The 18,598-nt window shown below is 40.9% G+C and overlaps 1 protein-coding gene across 3 annotated transcripts; it reads left to right on the forward strand.

Moving 5' to 3' along the window:
* Positions 1-3,922: 3,922 nt before the first annotated feature.
* ARRDC3 (arrestin domain containing 3) lies at positions 3,923-17,315 on the forward strand. 3 transcript variants are annotated; one of them, XM_062212417.1, is made up of 8 exons: positions 3,923-4,447; positions 8,341-8,422; positions 10,261-10,408; positions 11,366-11,468; positions 11,775-12,031; positions 12,351-12,513; positions 12,787-12,941; positions 14,564-17,315. In XM_062212417.1, exons 1-8 carry the CDS (start codon positions 4,168-4,170, stop codon positions 14,618-14,620), a joined length of 1,245 nt encoding a protein of 414 aa, XP_062068401.1. In that variant the 5' UTR covers positions 3,923-4,167; the 3' UTR covers positions 14,621-17,315. The 3 variants fall into 3 exon arrangements, with proteins under 3 accessions (XP_062068401.1, XP_062068403.1, XP_062068402.1); XM_062212419.1 differs by lacking the exons at positions 3,923-4,447; positions 10,261-10,408 and having other exon boundaries at positions 8,339-8,422; XM_062212418.1 differs by lacking the exons at positions 3,923-4,447; positions 8,341-8,422; positions 10,261-10,408 and adding an exon at positions 10,572-10,712.
* The last annotated feature ends 1,283 nt before the right edge of the window (positions 17,316-18,598 follow it).

The raw sequence follows: 18,598 nt of genomic DNA on the forward strand, positions 1-18,598 counted from the left end.
CCCCAATGTGGGACCTTGCAACAATCTCTCATTGCTACCTGTGTATGAAAAAACTCTTCCAAGTTTTCCTCTCCTTCTGGATTTGCAGAAGGACCCATGGGGAAGCGGTGGGGTCTGGCTTTTTATTTATTTGTTTGCTTTTTGGTTATACATCTAGACAGAAACATGTAAAAATATTAACAATGATAACTCTGGGTAGATATTCTTTTAATCAAGTTATAAAAAAACAACAGGTTAAATTATACCCATACAACACAAATTATACTATTTCTTAAAGGAGAACAGAAAATAAATTTGTTTCTGAACTTACCACAAAACCTGTAACTTACTTTATATGTCCATTAAGAATGAAGAATGAAACAAAATAATATGTAATTCACTTTCAAATATATTTTTAAAATATTACTCATTTTGCTAATAATATATCAAATCTTTACTCCAGTCTCCATACCAAAGTCAAACCTGTTGCATTTTGACAATGTTAAAGGGTTGAGTCAGAGTTACAAAACCTTGAAATAGAGGATTAAGACTTACAAAAAATAAAATAAAACCTTAGTTACACAGCACTCAAACCTGTCAGGTGCTAATTAAGATAAAGATTAAGCATGAATTTCATATTTTTGGTTCATCAACTAGTTCACTCCCCAAATACTATCAATAAACATGGATGGGCCAGGCCAAAGACAGGAGCCCAGAACTCTATCTAGGTGTCCCACATTGAGCCATTAAAATGGTTTGCTTTTGTATATATAGTTGATATGTGAAAAACTACATACTTGGTAGTCAGTTTGAGATATCTCAATATTACATACCATGATAATAATTACCATTTATCAGTTTTTTGGACAGAGTTCAAACTTTTTTCAAAAAGATTCATTTACTTGAAGGGCAAGGTGACAGAGATCTTTCATCTACTCCCCAAATGGCTGAAACACCAGGGCTAGGACAACTACTTGAGCCAGCATCCACTGCAAACTTCTGCACATCAAAGTACAACAGCCATTTGATTCAAAATTCAAGAAGTATATACACCATAAAAAGAGATGGCCTACCTTAGAAGCCATGAAAGAGGGGCTAGTTACTCTATCTACTCAGTTGTGCCAAGCGAGTCTCTGGAGGGGTGAGATGGGAAAGGAAAATAAGACAGCAGTGGGAAGCTGTTCTGGGCACAGGAACCAGTGCGTAACTGCACATTGGCAACAGTGAGATGAGCTAACAAAGGGGACAGAAGATGCAGTTGACAGGAGCATAGAGAGTTAGCAGATGAGTAGGAGGAGATAGCAGATGAGACGTAGGCCGGGGTGGTAGGAAAGAGCCTTGGTGGTAAAGATGAATAGCTAAAATTTGGTGCAAAGCACGGTCGGAGCCCGGTGAAGCAAGCCGAACAGCCAGAGACAAGGGCCACCGGACAGCATTCCCAGGGTGACTAATGTACAGACAATTAGCCAGGGAGTCTGGCAAAGGCGAGGCTATGAAAGCCACGAGAGGAAACAATCAAAATGTGGTCTAAGGGCTTTTTCATTTTCTTTGAGAAATGAAAAAGTTAAAGATTTAGGGGTCTCTGTCTCTGGGATTTTCATTGTTAGAGAAAACAGGAGGAGGAAAACAAAATGAAGCCAATAATTAAAAACACCCGAGGAACAGTCATGAAGCCGTCTACAGAGAAGAAAGATGATACAAAGGGCAAACGAGTGGGCTCCTTAGCAAAAATGGTGGCAGATAAGAATTTCCCAGCAGTCTGTCAGTTACTATTTAGGAAGACACTGCAAGGAATAAAGAAAAACAGTAAAATAGATAATAATGGCAATGATTCAAAAGACCCTAAAAACTTTAAACACAAGGCATATAGTGAATCAATCACTTAATGTATTAAAACAACTTTCCAAAATGTGGATAAATATCCTAGGGCTTCTTTTTATATGCAATTCTAGTCTATTTACACAGCTAATTCTTATTTTTTAAAGAATTCTTATTTCTTAAGAAACAATTAAATTTTAAGAATTCTTATTTCTTAAGAAACAATTAAATTTTAATTAATCTTACTAAAATTCTAAAATACTCATTCTTGACTAGCCTCCAGTAACTATACATTTAGTGGTGAATTTATGTACTCATTCCGTGTTGCACATTTAAATCTCTCTTGCTCAATGTCATTGTAATGCCTAATAAATACCATTAACCCTATGGTGAGGAAAAGCTGACATTCCAGCAAATTCGCCATTTCTACCGCTAGGGGGCGGAAAAACATAAGTAGTATCTGTAATCTAAGCTAGTACAAGGACCCAGGTACTTTACCTAGATTTTCCACCAGGTGTCAACCAAGGGGGGAGGAAGGGGAGAATTTTCCAATACGGAAATACACAAATTCTTATTTTTAAACCTTAAAACTCATATAAACGGCATTATTCACCGTCCAAATCGTTTTCAGATTTACCCTTTCCAGATTATTGCTCCGGAGTCCTTAGACATTGCTTTGTTAACTAAAACCCAACCAAGTAAAATTTCACTTCCTCCAAAACAGCAAGGCCGAGTATCATTTATTGTGACTCCCGGGCTCAATCTACCCAAACATACAACGCAAAAGAATCTAAAACGAATGGACACAGCCATAGCCAAAAACCTTCCCAAGAATTTCTGGTTATGTATATATGGCTTCAGATTCCCATCTTTTTCTTTCTATAGCTCTCCTGTAAGCAGCTATGCGGAGGCCAGTAATCTACACGAGTTTGTGCTGTTACACTCTGAATCCCAGTGGGGCGTGACGCAGGCTCTGCTATTTTTTACCGAAACACTCACAATAAAAAAGACAATTGTACGTATCTTTAAGATGCATGAGAATGACTAGGCTAAACAGTCCAGCGGACAACCGAGGCTCTGCAGAATCCATATCCTCACTGATACTAAGAATTATGCTTTCTACACGCTACATCTCGCTCCTTCAAACCATCGCTCGCGCTCCAGCAACTCTTCACCAGGGATGTGAACCGAGCCGCCGTGCCACCTGCCTTCTGCAAGGTGGCACTGCTGACGCGAGGGCTGCAGCCACGGGTGGTGTCCCTAACAAGGACCTTGGCTTCCTCGGGGGAAGCGGGCTGCCGGCCCTCAACGTCGCCAGCGACTCGCTCGGGGGCAGCCGGAGCCGGCACAGCCTCCCCGAGGGGACGGGACCTGCGCCTCTCCCTCGCTCCCTCAGGGTGTCCGCTGCGCACGTCCCCTTTTGGCCTCCAGAGAGCTCATTTCCACCCCGTCTACAGAAGCTACAGACACATATAAAGTCCACGCCGAGACTGCTCTTGTCTGTGAACACGATTCCTGGCCCAGTTTTCAGGACTTTTTTTTTTTTTCCTCTCGAAAGTCGTTAGCCCAGGCTCAGCCACCCAGCCGCTGGCCCAACCGGTTTCTCCCCCTTCTTCTCCCTCCTCCCAGGCAGGCGGCGGGCGAATCCCCGCAGCGCCGCTAACGCGCGCGCCGGCCCGGCCGCTGCTCCACGCGGCCCGCGTCCCCTCAGCGCCCCGGCGGCTCCCGGCCGGCCGCCCGCCCGGCCCGCGTCCCCTCAGCGCCCCGGCGGCTCCCGGCTGCCCGCGTCCCCTCAGCGCCCCGGCGGCTCACGCGGCCGCCGGCGGTCTGTCTGTCAGAGGCCGCTCGGCCAGCGGCTCCGGGGAGCACGCCGGGGCTTTACGGCAGCCCGCCCGCCAATGGGAGCCCACAATGCAGCGAAGTCAGGCCGGGCCTCCCGGCAGCGCCCGTGCCGGCTTCCCCGGCTCCACGCCTACTGTACCCGCGCGCGTGCCCGGCGGGGGCGCGCGCGCGGCGCGGCGCGGGCGCGCGCCCGGGGGGCCGGCGGCCGCGGCGGCGTGCGCGTGCGCACTGGGGTTGTTTTTCACAAAGCTGCTCTTAAAGTGAGCTGGCAGGCTCCGGCCGCCCGTCTTTGTAAGGAGACCACTGAGACGGGCGGGCGCGCGGAGCCGCCGCAGCCTCTCTGCTGCCCTGACTTTTTAAGAGCTCTCAATGAACTATCTGTAAGGAGCCACTGATCCTGCCTGCAAGGCTTTTCATTTTTGCACGGCAGAGACATAGATCAGTGTTGAGTGAAGATCCCATTTTATATGCGATCTTGACTTTTTTGGGGCTCTTACATTCTATTTTTTATAGATTTTTGTTATCAACATGGTGCTGGGGAAGGTGAAGAATTTGACAATAAGCTTTGACTGTCTGAATGACAGCAATGTCCCCGTGTATTCCAGCGGGGATACTGTCTCAGGAAGGGTGAATTTAGAAGTTACTGGGGAAATCAGAGTAAAATCGCTTAAAATTCATGCAAGAGGACATGCGAAAGTACGCTGGACGGAGTCTAGAAACGCCGGCTCCAATACCGCCTACACGCAGAATTACACCGAAGAAGTAGAATATTTCAACCATAAAGACATCTTAATCGGGCACGAAAGAGGTAAGTTTTCCTACCACTCGGAAGTCTGCAGGCTGGTTTTCTCGGGTGGACGTGGTTCTCGCAGCGTAGCTCGGCCGTTTGCTAGAGGTTAGCAAAGTTGCGAGGTTTGGGTTCTCCTTGACGTGAGGCTGTAATGCATGCCGGCATCTGCAAAGCGACTGCAAACTGCACCTCGTCTCCACCACCTCTGGACCCGGCTCGGGCTGTGCCAGACGCACTTGCGGTCCATTTGCACCTCACTCGGAAATTCTGCTTGTCCGCGAGTCCATGATGTTACTGCTACGTTTTCAAATGAATTGTTGAAAGCTGCGGTCCGGCATCAGATTTTAAATTTTTTTTTCCTTTTCCTTTGCAACCTTAGCTCAAAACCTGAGCTTGAATGAAGGAATGAAATAACATTTTAGGAGGGTTAGTAGATGTATTTCCTTTGAATATTAACGTGCAAAGGACTTTATAAGGAATTGATCATTGTTCTTTGAGAGAGGGTTTCCCTGGCTTATTTTGACATATGGTATTACCAACACCCCACGTGTTTTTTTTTTTTTTTTTTAACCTCTTCTTTCCAATGCTTTGGGAATTTTGCACCAAGCATTCCTTATTTCAAAAGACAGTATCTATCACTGTGGCCGGTGTTCAGTCAGGTTCAGAAGCCATTCAGGACCAGCAGTTTCTTCTCCAAGCATCATGTCTAACTTTGGAACGTGCATTCAATGAAACCCCTGCCAGTCCAATGGAATTGAAAAGTAGACCGCACACTGGACTTGATTTTTGGTTAGAAGGGGGAGATGGAGGGTTGTCCAAGGGAGAGGGGGTCCTGAGATTTCCCACCTATTGTTTAAATGGCTACATTGTGGAAATATAGGAGACTCTAAGCTTGTTTTTCTAAGTTTCCACCCTTTGTTAGAAGCGGTTCAATCCTGTTTCGGACCAGTTCTGGGGGGTGGTGAGGAGGGGCGCTTGTGCAGCTCTCAGCAGATTGGTTACACGCGTCAGGTGGTGGCGATGACTTAATTCCTAGCCCAAGAAGAATATAATGTTAAAACTGGTTATGTAATTTTGTGCTTCTCCTTTTTAATGCAGTATTTAGTGCAAATGCTGACTTTTTCAGAAAGAGGCTCGTTTTTATCTGCGTTTTTATATTCAAGATATACATCCCAGGGAAATGCTAATTGAATTAAGGGAAGGGAGAAATAAGGGAAGCTTTGAGTTACAGCATTATTGCATTTTTTTTTTAAATGCTCAGGTGAAATCAGTTCTTCGGCAGGGTTTCCACAGTTCACCTAGGTGGCTTTGCATCTTGAAGTAATTTCCAGCTCATCTTCCCAAGCTTTAACTCTGATAGGAAATGCAAAGCGCCTAATGACAGTTCTGCTGTATGTTGCAAAGCGGACACGCGAGTTTGATTTCGAGCCTTTTATAAAATGAGAAGAAACAAAAGGTTTTTCTCTAAAGAGTTGAGCCTTGCCGGGAAGGGAAAGTAGAACAATGCGTTGGGGCGGAAAGCAAGGTCGTTAGCTGCACCTCGACTTCGTGGTGAGGAAAACTAAGCGCCCCGCACCCAGCCGGACGCCCCCCGAAGCCGGCCACGCGTGGACGAGCTTCTGCCTGGAGTAGTTTCAATGACTTTAGCTGAGAGCTCTCACACTAGCCTGGCAGCGGAGGCCCCGCCCCGGGCGGCCGGCGATAGGCGGAGCCAGGTTTGTTAGCCTGTTGCTAAGGCGATGCCGGGCGCTGATTGGATTGGGCCGGCGCCGGTGGGGAGAGTGGGCTCCGGCCGGCTGGGGCGCGGCTTGGAACCGGCGTGCGCCGGTAAAGGTCCCTCCCGGGCGGCCGCCCCCGCCCGCGCTCGCTCGGGTGCGTTCCCGGGCTTCCGTGGGCGCCCGGGGCCCGTGTCGCGGCTTGCCCTGCTGTCCGTCTCTTCGGCCTGCTTGGGGCCACGAGGGGGACGCCTTACAGGGCACGAGCCTCTGCCGGCTCTCACAGGTGCAGAGTCGCCCTGGGCGCAACTTTCGGCCAGAGACCCTCCTGGGGGGGGGGGGGGGCTGGCGTGAGGAGAGCGCGCGGGCCCCCGTTGTCGCGGGCGAGGTGTCAGAGTGGCTCCCTTCTCTCTCGGCCGCCACAGAGCTCATCGGCCGACCTGTCCAGTCAGCAGTCGGCTCCCTCGATGTGACCTGAGGGGAAGTCTGGCACTGGCTGGCCAGGGCGAAGAAAAGTGGTTTCAGAGACGGAAATCTGGGCGGGAGGGGGGGGTCTCGGCGAGCGTCCCAGGTCCCTTCCCCATTGTTTCCCGGAGCCTCAGGCCCCCCGCTTCCCCGGCCCAGTCTCCCTTCGCAACTGTAAAGGTGTCAGGGTGGCCCGAGCCAGATCGAACCGGTCGCCGGCTGGGGCGTGTACAGCGGAAGCGCGGCGGCGCCCTCGCCCCGCCCCCGGTCCAGCAGGCTAGGCTGCGCGGGCGCGAGCGCGAGCGCCGCGCGACGTATGCCGTATGTATAGCGGAGCGCGCGGCCGGCGGCGGCGGCGGCGCGCGGGCGGGCTGGCTGGCTGACTGGCTGGCTGGGATCTGCTCGCGCCGGTTTAGGCCGGTCCTCTCCTGCTCCGGTCTAGTTCTTGATTGACAGCCAGGCACTTGTTTACCACGGCGCGGCCGCCGCCGCCGCCGCCGCTCGCCTCCATGAGACTGCTGAGCTGGCACAAAAAGGCAGCGAGAAGGGAAGAAAGGCCGAGGAGGGCAAAGTTTGGGGCGCCTTGGAGGGGGGCGCGTTTAAAGCCCCCAACCCTCCGGCTGGTGTTCTGGGCTGAGAGCCGCCCAGGGGAGTTGCCCGAGGGATGAGGGAGATTAGCGTGGAGACGGGAGCCGGTCGCCAGGCTGTTGAGGCTGAGAGTGTGCGCGTGTAGGCGCCTTGACCCTTCTCCCCGGCGGCCCTCAGGAAGGCGCCTGGTTCCGGGGCCGACGCCGGGGTTGGCTGAGGGAAAAGTTCCCAGGTGGGACCGGTTTCGGGCCCTCCGAGGGGTGACGGTGCGGGGCGCTCGCTGAGGAGACGCGGGGTGTGGTGATTCTGGTCACGACCCGCGAGACCCGCGCTCGGCCTCCACAGCCCGGCCGCGCTGTCGGCGTCTCGGTGGTTTGCCAGTCACCTGCCGCGCGTGGAGCCGGCAGGATTGGCGTGTCCGATGCCAGCTCAGCTCCTTTATCTGGCCAGCGACTGAAAGGACCTGATGAGACTTCATTTTTCAAGGAAGTGGGACAGTTAGTGTTTCCTGGTACGCCCTGGGCACCCTTCAGATCTCGTCCTTTAGGATAAGCTCAGGCAGATCATAGAGATGCACACTGGGGCTGTTCCATGATGAACTCGGAATTCTGACCGTTTTAGGACCCTAAGTAATTATTTTTAGCTATGAAACTGATACGAAAATCACGGTTCCTATTTTTGTTTTAATGTCTATTCGGGCAGGAAATTTTACAGTGGTTTTGGGATTGTAACATCTTCGCTATTGTATTACTCCTTCTCCCTCCCCACCGATGGGACGTAATTTGAAGAAGTTTACATGAACAGTTTTTGTATAGTCTCAATATGACCAGTTGAACACAAAGGTCGCATTTTCTTAGTGTGGTTTCACACCTGAAGCTTTTGCTGAGTAGGGCGCTTTATAGGTTTGGTTCTTTTCCACTTAGGGAAAACAAGAGGCGGGGACTGTGGGTACAATTTCTCCTTATCCCCATTCTACAGAGGAGGCAGTGGAAGACTGGCTTTTTATTTATCCACAGGAAGTGATGAGGATGGCGCTGGAACTCAAGTCTAAAGCTTTTGTCTCGATTTATAATGTGAACAGGTTTTAGATTCGGCCACCTGGAGGAGTGTAAAGGTTTAATGAGTTTATTGTTTTTGTTTTAGATGATGATAATTCGGAAGAAGGCTTCAACACTATTCATTCAGGAAGGCATGAGTATGCATTCAGCTTCGAGCTTCCACAGACGTAAGTGTTACAGGTGTTCAGCAGTTATAGGCACACATGGTCAACAGCAGTCTCTTAAAATTAAATATTCAAAATTAAAATATTTTCAGTTAAAAAAAAACCCTTTTCCTTACTTAAATTTGCTAGAGGAAAACAATATGTTAAACATAAGAAGCAACTTTTTAATCTGTGGCAAAATTATAGAAAAGGAACCTCAACTCTAGTATTCAGTCCCAAAGTTAATGAGGTTTTTAAAATATGAAATGTTTGGTTTAACATCAGTGAATTGGAGGTTGCTAGTCAAATAACAAGCACTTAGTTTATTACCAAGTTGCAGTAGTCTTGGTTTATAAAATCCAGTTTTCTGCATTTTCTGTAAAGGCTAACCAATAGCTGCAAGTTATGAAAGTAAAAATAATTAGGAATATTGTGAACTTTAGGAGTGATGTTCTTCTGATATGAATTCAATAGCTTGTGTGCAAAGAGCTACTGAGAAGGTGGCACAAGTGGTAGACCTGGGCTTGAGGGGAGCATCCTTTCTTACCTGGTATGAAAGGAGGAAGGAATGTGCAATTTCCTTAATGTAATAACAGGTTGTTGAGAGAGATACAAACTTTTTCCTTAATGATGCCTTGTAAGACATTAAAACCTGTAAACTGGCACTTAACACTGATTGTTCTGGAGGATAAACTTGGCTGCAACTGCCAAATGTACATAATTCTATATTGTTAATTCTAGTCTTTGGGTTGATACATGTCCATAGAATTCATAAAAGATATTTTTTAGAATAGTTTCTGTACCATAATTATCAGCTTCATATTTGAATACAGAACTTTAATGTTTCTGAGAAAAATACTAGTCTGTGAATACAATAAGGCAGATACTGGACCTGAATATATTCAGAAGTCATTTAATTTTTAAGTCTAAACCACAGTCATAAACTCTAGAAGACTAGCATGAAATTTAAAATTTAGAAGTACTGAATTTTATTTTTCTGTGCTCTATAAGTTAGTATGGCAGTGAAAAATGCAAAAACAAAAAAAGAAAAGGTGAAAACATCAGTGCTGCTTATGAGTATAAACTAGCACTCTAGTTTATAAATAATTCAAACATATTGGATATTTTTCTAATGAAATTATGAAAAAGAGAGTAAATTTATGGAGATAAAACTTTCCAGAAGTAGTAAAAATGACAGAGTTCCAAAACAGTTCTGATTCTTTCGCTACAGTTCAGTAGGTATGTTTTTATTTTTTAAGCCTATAGAGGTAGGGAACATAGCCAAGAAAGAATGAGAACATGAGTAAACTGGGAAATGTAAAAACCGGTTTTCAGAATTTCAGTGGATTTTATGAAATGTGAAATTTTTAAAACTATAATGACTATTCTAGGCTTTTTGTAGACCTTAATTAGTTGCTATATAAAGAAGTAATAATTCCCAGCTAATGAGAAGTGGAGCACTGTAGGCAGTTTAGTCTGAATGTTTAAACAGTGTCTAGAATTTCTGAATAGAAAGTTAAAACCATTCTTTATTTTTAAGTTAAATTCTTGACCATTTCAGGCACTGCTCATTAAACTTTTATTATTTTGCCACCAGCATTAAGAGTAGCCTCTTCTCACTTTAAAGGAATTGTATTCTTCTGGCTTTTTAGAGTAAAATTTGTATGATATTTATTAACTATTGCTATGTGAAAGTAAAATGTTTTTCCCCGATGACATATCCCTTTGGAAATTTTAAGATTTATCTATTTGATGCTCACTGGTACATAAACAGTACAATACATTAACACTTTTTCTGACCTACTGTGTAATTCTTAGAAAGAGGTATAAGATTAATATATTGACCTTTATATTCTGCACAGACCACTTGCTACCTCATTCGAAGGCCGACATGGCAGTGTGCGCTATTGGGTGAAAGCCGAGTTGCACAGGCCTTGGCTTCTACCAGTAAAGTTAAAGAAGGAATTTACAGTCTTTGAGCATATAGATATCAACACTCCTTCATTACTGGTAAGAGTGGATTAGATTTTTCATTCTTTTTTTTTTTGCATTTAAATACTAAACTATGGAATCCTCATAAATTTTAAATAGTAGTCTTATTTTAAAATTCCATAAATGTATATTTTTAAATATGACATACAAATTGATGAAGAATATGCTGCTATTTTTGATATTATAGTAACTTTAAGTAAATGAAGACCAGTATATATGGTATGAAGTATCTCTTACCAAGAATATGACAGCAATATCGAAAAAAGAGATTTATCTTCTGGATGATTTTAGAAAACCAACAGCAGCAGTAATGTCATTTATTGTAAGAAAATATCACTTTCTTGAAAATACTGTCATCTAAAATTCATACTGTATTGCATTATTCCAATATAGGGATAGTTGTCAAATAATGGGGAATCATCACTTTCATGAAAAAACTTAATTCCATTTTAAAAGGAATTATTTTTATGAAATCTAAATTTGACTTAAAAAACTTTATTTAGTTTAAACAAATGATAACATCTTCAGAACAAAAGAATTAACCTTCAAAATAGACAGTTTTCCTTTTTTTATATACTGATTTTTACATTCTCAAAGATGTTAACATTTGGGATTATAACCATTGCCTTTTCTTAAGGCACTTAAGGAAAGCGGAAAGGGTTTTTTTTGTTTGTTTGGATGGTTGGTTCATCTTTAATTACTGTATATGTAAATAGGTAGGTTTTAAAATCATGTTTATTTGATGGGGTGTTAAGCCCTCTACCCTTTTTTCTTTCATTGAATAGAAATTTTTGTGAAGACAGAAATAATAGTTTCATTAAGAAGCCATTGGTAGTTTTTAAAATAAAATATATAAGGGTACGGGGGGGGAAAAAAGCAATACTTTAATTTTACCTTCTCCATGAATTTAGGATTATTTTTTAAAATATTCTGATACTGTGCCAATTCATACATTGGTCTTTTTATTTCTTACAGTCACCCCAAGCTGGCACAAAAGAAAAGACTCTCTGTTGCTGGTTCTGTACCTCAGGCCCAATATCCTTAAGTGCCAAAATTGAAAGGAAGGGCTATACCCCAGGTATGTATGTTATCCTTCTTCATTTAACTTCAGTATGTAAACTTAGAATATTGCTACTAAAGATACATATAGTGCAGTATTATTTGGTTTAGTATCACAAATTGTACATAACCAGTTTCATTTTACAAATTGTAATATGGTCTTTGTAGCTCATATAACTAAGAAGCTCATTTTTGACTCTGTACTTGGTTAGTCCTAGGACACTTTCTTATCCATGAACTTTCTAACTTAATTACTTTAAGAATTCATATTGCTTTGTGTGTTTTTTTTTAAACAGTAGATACATGTATTTTTTGCCCTCTCTAGGTGAATCAATTCAGATATTTGCTGAGATTGAGAACTGCTCTTCCCGAATGGTGGTGCCAAAGGCAGCCATTTACCAAACACAGGCCTTCTATGCCAAAGGGAAAATGAAGGAAGTAAAACAGCTTGTTGCCAACTTGCGTGGGGAATCCTTATCATCTGGAAAGACAGAGACATGGAATGGCAAATTGCTGAAAATTCCACCAGTTTCTCCCTCTATCCTAGATTGTAGTATAATTCGTGTGGAATATTCTCTAATGGTATGTATAGATTTAAAAGTTTTGTTTGCTGCTGCTGTTTTTCTTAAGTTCTTTTTAAATCTTAAAGTTATGAAGATATTTTGTTTTACATCCAGGATTTGACTTTTATATTCTACATATATATACATATATGCAGATATTTATATAATTTGAAGTAATTACTAACTTTACCTTAAATGTAGATGTAAAGAGGAACTTCATGTGTATAAGTAAAAAATGAAGTAAATGGGAGCCTCAGCTAACATTAAAATTAGGTTATTCACTTTTAAGACATAAATTTTACTAGGCATTCTAAACCTAATGTCTCTTTTACTGTTAGGTATATGTGGATATTCCTGGAGCTATGGATTTATTTCTTAATCTGCCACTTGTCATCGGTACTATTCCTCTACATCCATTTGGTAGCAGAACCTCAAGTGTAAGCAGTCAGTGTAGCATGAATATGAACTGGCTCGGTTTATCCCTTCCTGAAAGACCTGAAGGTAATTACATATCTAAGCTTAATCTCTTATTATTATTAAGAACGTTATTTTGCTTCTGATATTTCATGACCCTAGATAAACTTAATTGTCCCTAAAGAGAGTAGACATGTCCTTAATGTTAAATTTTAATTTGCATATTGTATGTCTCTCTAGTTTTAATCACCAAATAAATTACTGTTTTATCTTGACATTCCATTTTAATATCTACTATTCTGTGTATCTTGACATGCATAAGAACGTGCTGTTCGAATTGCGTGTATCTTTTTCCTTCAGCACCACCCAGCTATGCAGAAGTGGTGACAGAGGAACAAAGGCGAAACAATCTTGCACCAGTGAATGCTTGTGATGACTTTGAGAGAGCACTTCAAGGACCACTGTTTGCATATATACAGGAATTTCGGTTCTTGCCTCCACCTCTTTATTCAGAGGTAAGCACTCCTTAAGTGTGAAATGGGTAGGTTCTCTTGAAAAAGAACATTGTAGATGTTTTTACAAATACAGTTAGGTCTTGACTATCCTAAAAACAGTAGAACAAATAATTAAGAGCAATAGATTAAAAGCTAGGATTAGGATTGTAAGCATTCATTAAATTTGACACACACTGTTCAGTATTTTTGGGGAAACAGATAAAGATCTAGTCCCATTCATTTTAATTTTTGAGGGAGTATTTTCATGTTTTTTGAACAGCAACAGAACAGGTATTTTGCAAGCATTGATTAAGTAGCTAGAATTTAAGTTATTCATGGTCTTTGTCCAATTTAATTCTTGCACATTTTAACACTCAGGGGAAAATAGCCTGTTTGCAGTAACATCCCCCACAGCATTCCCACTGTTAGAGACGATTTTCATTCTTATCATATTGATATGAATACAATACAGCATGCTCCTTACTTGGGAGAAGTGCACAGGTAGTGAGAAAAACAAACTTAAAAGCAAAATCCTACTTTAAAATATGACAGGAATGTATAGCTCATTTGAGGCAGAGCTTTTTGGGCCCTGGGTATCAGGCAGGGCTTCTGTGAGAGGGTGTCCACTCAAAAATAAATAGACCCCAAAAGGAGGACCTATTATAATCTATTCTTGCAAATTCTTAAGTAGACATAATTCTTCCTATCCTATTAATTCCAAATCATAAAATTTCTCTTATTTGATGCCAAAATTTTCTGTTACTCATTAAAGGTTTTGCTACTACATTTTTATTCTGACATTTCTGTCTCATGAAGTTAGTCATTTCTATCTTGACTTAAGGTTTAGTGGCTGTCCAAAGGGAAATTTTAAAATAATAGCAATATAAATATTAATTCACTTTGAAGAAATTCTGCCTCATTTTAAAATGAACTAAAGATAATTTAGATAATTTAGCTTAGCTTAGATAAAATAGGTTCAGGATATATTTAATTAAAAATGTTTTGGCTTTTTCCCTTCAAAAAGTTGGAATATTTTGGGTTGCTCAACATTTAAATGTAAGTAGGTAGGACAAGTCTTGTTCAAAAGATATTTCTATAAAAATATATTTATAAATTGATTTGCCTTTCTATGGCCATAGTTTTTGTACCTGTGAAGCAACTGAAATGAGTTTGCTTTCATAAAGTTTACCTATATGTGAAAATCACTCCAGAGATAGAATAGTCAGGACACCTCTCGGGTGTGGGATTCAGCGATGCTGTTTCCTGGTCCTCACTATATTTTAGGCATTCTGTAGGATTTCACGTCCATGAGTTAATTACTCACAAAAGCACCAAGAGCACTGTGTACAGTTTCTTTCTTCCCAAAGCCTGGGAAGGGAGGAGTTGCCCTTTTTTTGTGGGGAATAAAAAGGGTCTTTAACAAAGGTCCATCTTTGATTAACAGTAAGATAATGTCAGCATCATTTCCTTCCCATACAGCAAGCATTTCAGATGTGAAAAGGAAATAATGGGTTATAATTTGCTAATAAGCTGTATATTTTCTTTCTGATTACATTTCTCATTAGTGCTCAAAAATCAGTCATTTGCTGCTTTCTTTGTAGACCTCATCAAATTGCTAAAATTCTTTTCTCATTTCTTTCTAGATTGATCCAAATCCTGATCAGTCAGCAGACGATAGGCCATCCTGCCCCTCTCGTTGAAGGAACACTTGGCTGAATCAAGTTGATGTGGGTTCCGAACTCTATGTCTCTTCCGGCTGAGGACAGAGAAGTATCTTGGGAGACACGTTTTCAGTGGAAGTGGAATTGCTTTTGCCCAGAAAATGGCGAATACATGAAATAAGCAGTGATGATGCTTTAGAAGCCTACACAGCAACATTCTGGGACTGCTCCAACATGCTTGAAGATCTAAGCTTTTCTCCTTTAAAACTGGCACATACTAAGAGCAGTCTTCTTAGCCTATGGTCATACGTGTCAAGACACCACGTTGTAAAGAGGGATCATTCCTTCTTTTGATTTGAAAATTTGCACATGCTCAATGCTTACATTGTGCGGTTCGATGTCACTACAGCTTTTTTTTTTTTTTTCCATTTCTGCCAGACTCTTGATACTCTTAAAACTTGTTTGTGATCAGCACAACAAGGAACAAAAGAAAGCTTTGAAAAAACTTTAACATGAGAAAAACGCACTGACCTTTTTTTATTTAATATAGCCTGGACTTGACCTGCGTATGCACATGCTCAGAATCGTCCTCCTAGGCTGACCATGTATCACCTCCTCAGCTTGGATCCTGTTGTGGATTTATTTACAAACATCAAATGCCTTCAAGCCAATCCTTTTTGCTGTATGTTTTGCAGCCTACTGTAGTAGATACGCAACAGATACGTGGGGGTAAAAGATAAGAGGAGGAAGCTAATAAGACTGTCAAGATTGTATACCTTCTTGGTTTCTTTTAAGAATTTGTTGCCTTTCTACTATTACAGCAAAGCAGCATTTTGTTACTGACTGCCTAAAATCACTTAATCTCAGGTGAACGCATCACTTGCCAAACTGTTGGAATGCTATTTGTGTTTTGTTGCACTGTTGAGTTTTTTTGTTTGTTTGTTTGTTTGTTTATTTGGTTGGCTCTTTGGAGAGGGAAATTTGGAAATGGGACATACACAAAAGTGATAACCCACCCACATCCCCTTTTTATCATTACATAAAAGAAGAAACTAGCAGAGCTAAGAATAGAGTACAGAAAGGCAGTATGGCAAGCACCAGCAAAGAGTTAAGGGCTGTTGCTCTTGAAAATTATTTTTTTTATTATTATTTTAAAGTATGGAAATTTACCAGTCACTGGGGAAAGGAGGGGAAAGTGCATTTATTTTTCTATAGAGTTACTTAATTACCTCCAAAACACATATGTTGGAAATCATTTTTGCTGAGGCAAGCATTTTAATGAGCAGGAATATATATATATGTTGAGGTTACATTAGAGAGCTCAAGTTACACATTTGCAATCCTGCTCTATCTTGGTGGAGTGTGAAAACCCAAGTTTATTCCAGAAGTGTGTAATTTCATAATTACAAAAACTAGGATGCTTGTTGGGATAACAGTTGAATTTTTATGTATGTGTCTTTGTGTGTGTGTGTGTGTGTGTGTGGTTTTTTAAATTTAAATGCTTTTTTTCCATTACCTACAGAACAGTTTGTTAAACATGAGAAATCACTCACTTTGAGTTACATGGAGAAGATAGGAAAAGTAATCATTTAAAGATAATTTACAGTTGGCTCATAATAAATATACCAGCATTCATAACAACATTTAAAACTACGTGTTCCAAGATACCAAGTGTACTGATTTTTTTTTTTTAAGAAAGAACTGTTTCTAATAAAAGTCAGCATCTCTGATGTTGCAACATATGTGTGAAATGGGTAGTACATCTATCCTACCATTTAACCCCACAGTTAATAAAGTGGCTGAAAATAATAGTAACTCTGGTTTGGTGCTTGACCTGGTTAAATACTGTCTTAAAGCTTCATACAAAACAAATAGGCTTTTCCATAAGTGGCCTTTAAGAAAACATGGAAGACAATTCATGTTTGAAAAATGCTGACAGGGTGAAGAAAGCCCAGTGTAAAATGAATCGCGTTTTAAGTGATTCGGTTAAAGGGTTTGGGCTCCCGTAGCAAACTAATACTAGATAATAAGGAAATGGGGGTGAAATATTTTTTTATTGTTGTTAAATCATTTTGTGAATGTCCCCCTCAAAAGAAGCTAATGGAATATTTGGCATTAAGGGCATTTGGTGGTTTTATTTTTGTTTGGGGGGATTGTCAGAAAATCCCTTTTCTTTTTTTCTTATGTCTAACAGACTAGGGAACAATTGTTGATATGCATAGCATTGGAATACTGATCATCATATACTCTAAAGTAACACATGAAGCAAGAATGACCAATATTCTGATCATTGGCACTGGATCACAAAATGTGATAACATTTTAAATTTATAAAACTTTATTAAATAAAGTTTTATTTTCTCCACTAAAGTATTTCCTTACTCTTATTTAGAGGCATTACTTTCTCCTAAATATTGGTCAATTCCTGACATATGATGTGAGGTTCACAGTTGTATTCCAGTATTCATGATAGATTCCTGATTTTTCAATTAGGAAAAGTAAAATCCAAAATGTTAGCAAAACAAAGTGCAATATTAAATGTTTGCTTTATAGATTATATTCTATGGCTGTTTGTAATTTTTCTCTATTTTTTTCTTTTTTTATTTGGTGCTGAATATGTCCTTGTAGGCTCTGTTTTAAGAAAACAATATGTGGGAAATGATTTCATTTTTCCTATTGCTCTTCCTTGTGGAAAATAAAGTGTTTTGTTTGTTTTGTTTTTCTTTTTTGTATAATTGTTTGGAAATTTCTTTGAGTCTTGATCACATCAATAATTCACCATACATGCAAACACTATTAATACTATAACTAAACTGTTAATTTGGGATAAGAATAGTTGCTAAATAAGGTACTGAAAACACTACGCTTAAAGGAATTTTAATACTATTAATCATTTTATTTGATTGGCAGAGTTATGGGTCCTCTCATAAGTCATAAATTAGTTAAAAGTTCAGTCTTTAATTGGAATTAATCATAGCCAAGTAAAGTAATTTCATTTCTCAGTACCTGTTCCCTCTCACTATGAATATCTAGGTTTCCAGTATTTCAGAATACAACTTAAGAAGTTACATCCCAGTGAAAAACTCAGTTTTCCTAAATTTTAAGTTGGGAAATACATGTGCAAATATATTTGGAATCATGTTTTCGTCTGATATTTATAAATTTATGCAAGAATTATCAAGTTGTATATGTGCTTTACTATTGGATTCCCCCAGTATCTCTTCCCAAAGTTATATATTCACATACAAAGCATGTTGCAAAGAGACATTTAGATAATTTTTTTGTATATGTAACCACTGGATTTCACAGAGGTACCATTTTTTTCATTCACTCAAGCCACCAGCACACAGTATTTTAATAAGAAAAATGAAAGTGTGGAAAAAGGAATTATAGGATAAGAAGGGGAGACGCTGGTTCTGGGTTCTGTAATTTTAGATGTGGCATTTCCATACCTATGAAGTGGAAGGTCCTTTCCATTGTGGAAGGTGCTATTTGTACTGAGTAAACAATGCTCCATACAACATTGGAAAGTCACTGTTTGCATTGGAATACATTTAGGAGCAACCGTTGTGGCACAGTGGGATAAGACACAGCTTGGAATGCCTGTATCCCAAATCAGTGCCTGGTTTGTGTCCTGGCTATTCTGCTTCTTGCATTCTTCTGATGTGCATCTGCCAGCCACGTGGGAGACCTGGTTTTATTCTGAATTCCTGGCTTCAGCCTGACCCAGCCCAGGCTGTTGCAGGCATTTGGAAATGAACCAGTGGATGGAAGATTGAGTCTCTGATTCTTTTGCTCTCCCTTTTTCAAAGAAAGAAAATATTTTAAAATATACTTTTGGACCTTTAGTAAATTTGTTTTAGGTTACATTAAGGTGTGAATTATCTGGCTCTGCATTTGAATGAACTATACTTAACCAAGCTACCCTTGTTACTAATTTAAGTTTGTGAATGTCTGAGCCTGGTATATTTTTGATAGGAGAGAGGAAGTCAGATTAGCTTAAGTGAAAAAGCAAATG

This window comes from Lepus europaeus, chromosome 15 (assembly GCF_033115175.1).
Source record: "Lepus europaeus isolate LE1 chromosome 15, mLepTim1.pri, whole genome shotgun sequence".
Classification (NCBI taxonomy): domain Eukaryota; kingdom Metazoa; phylum Chordata; class Mammalia; order Lagomorpha; family Leporidae; genus Lepus; species Lepus europaeus.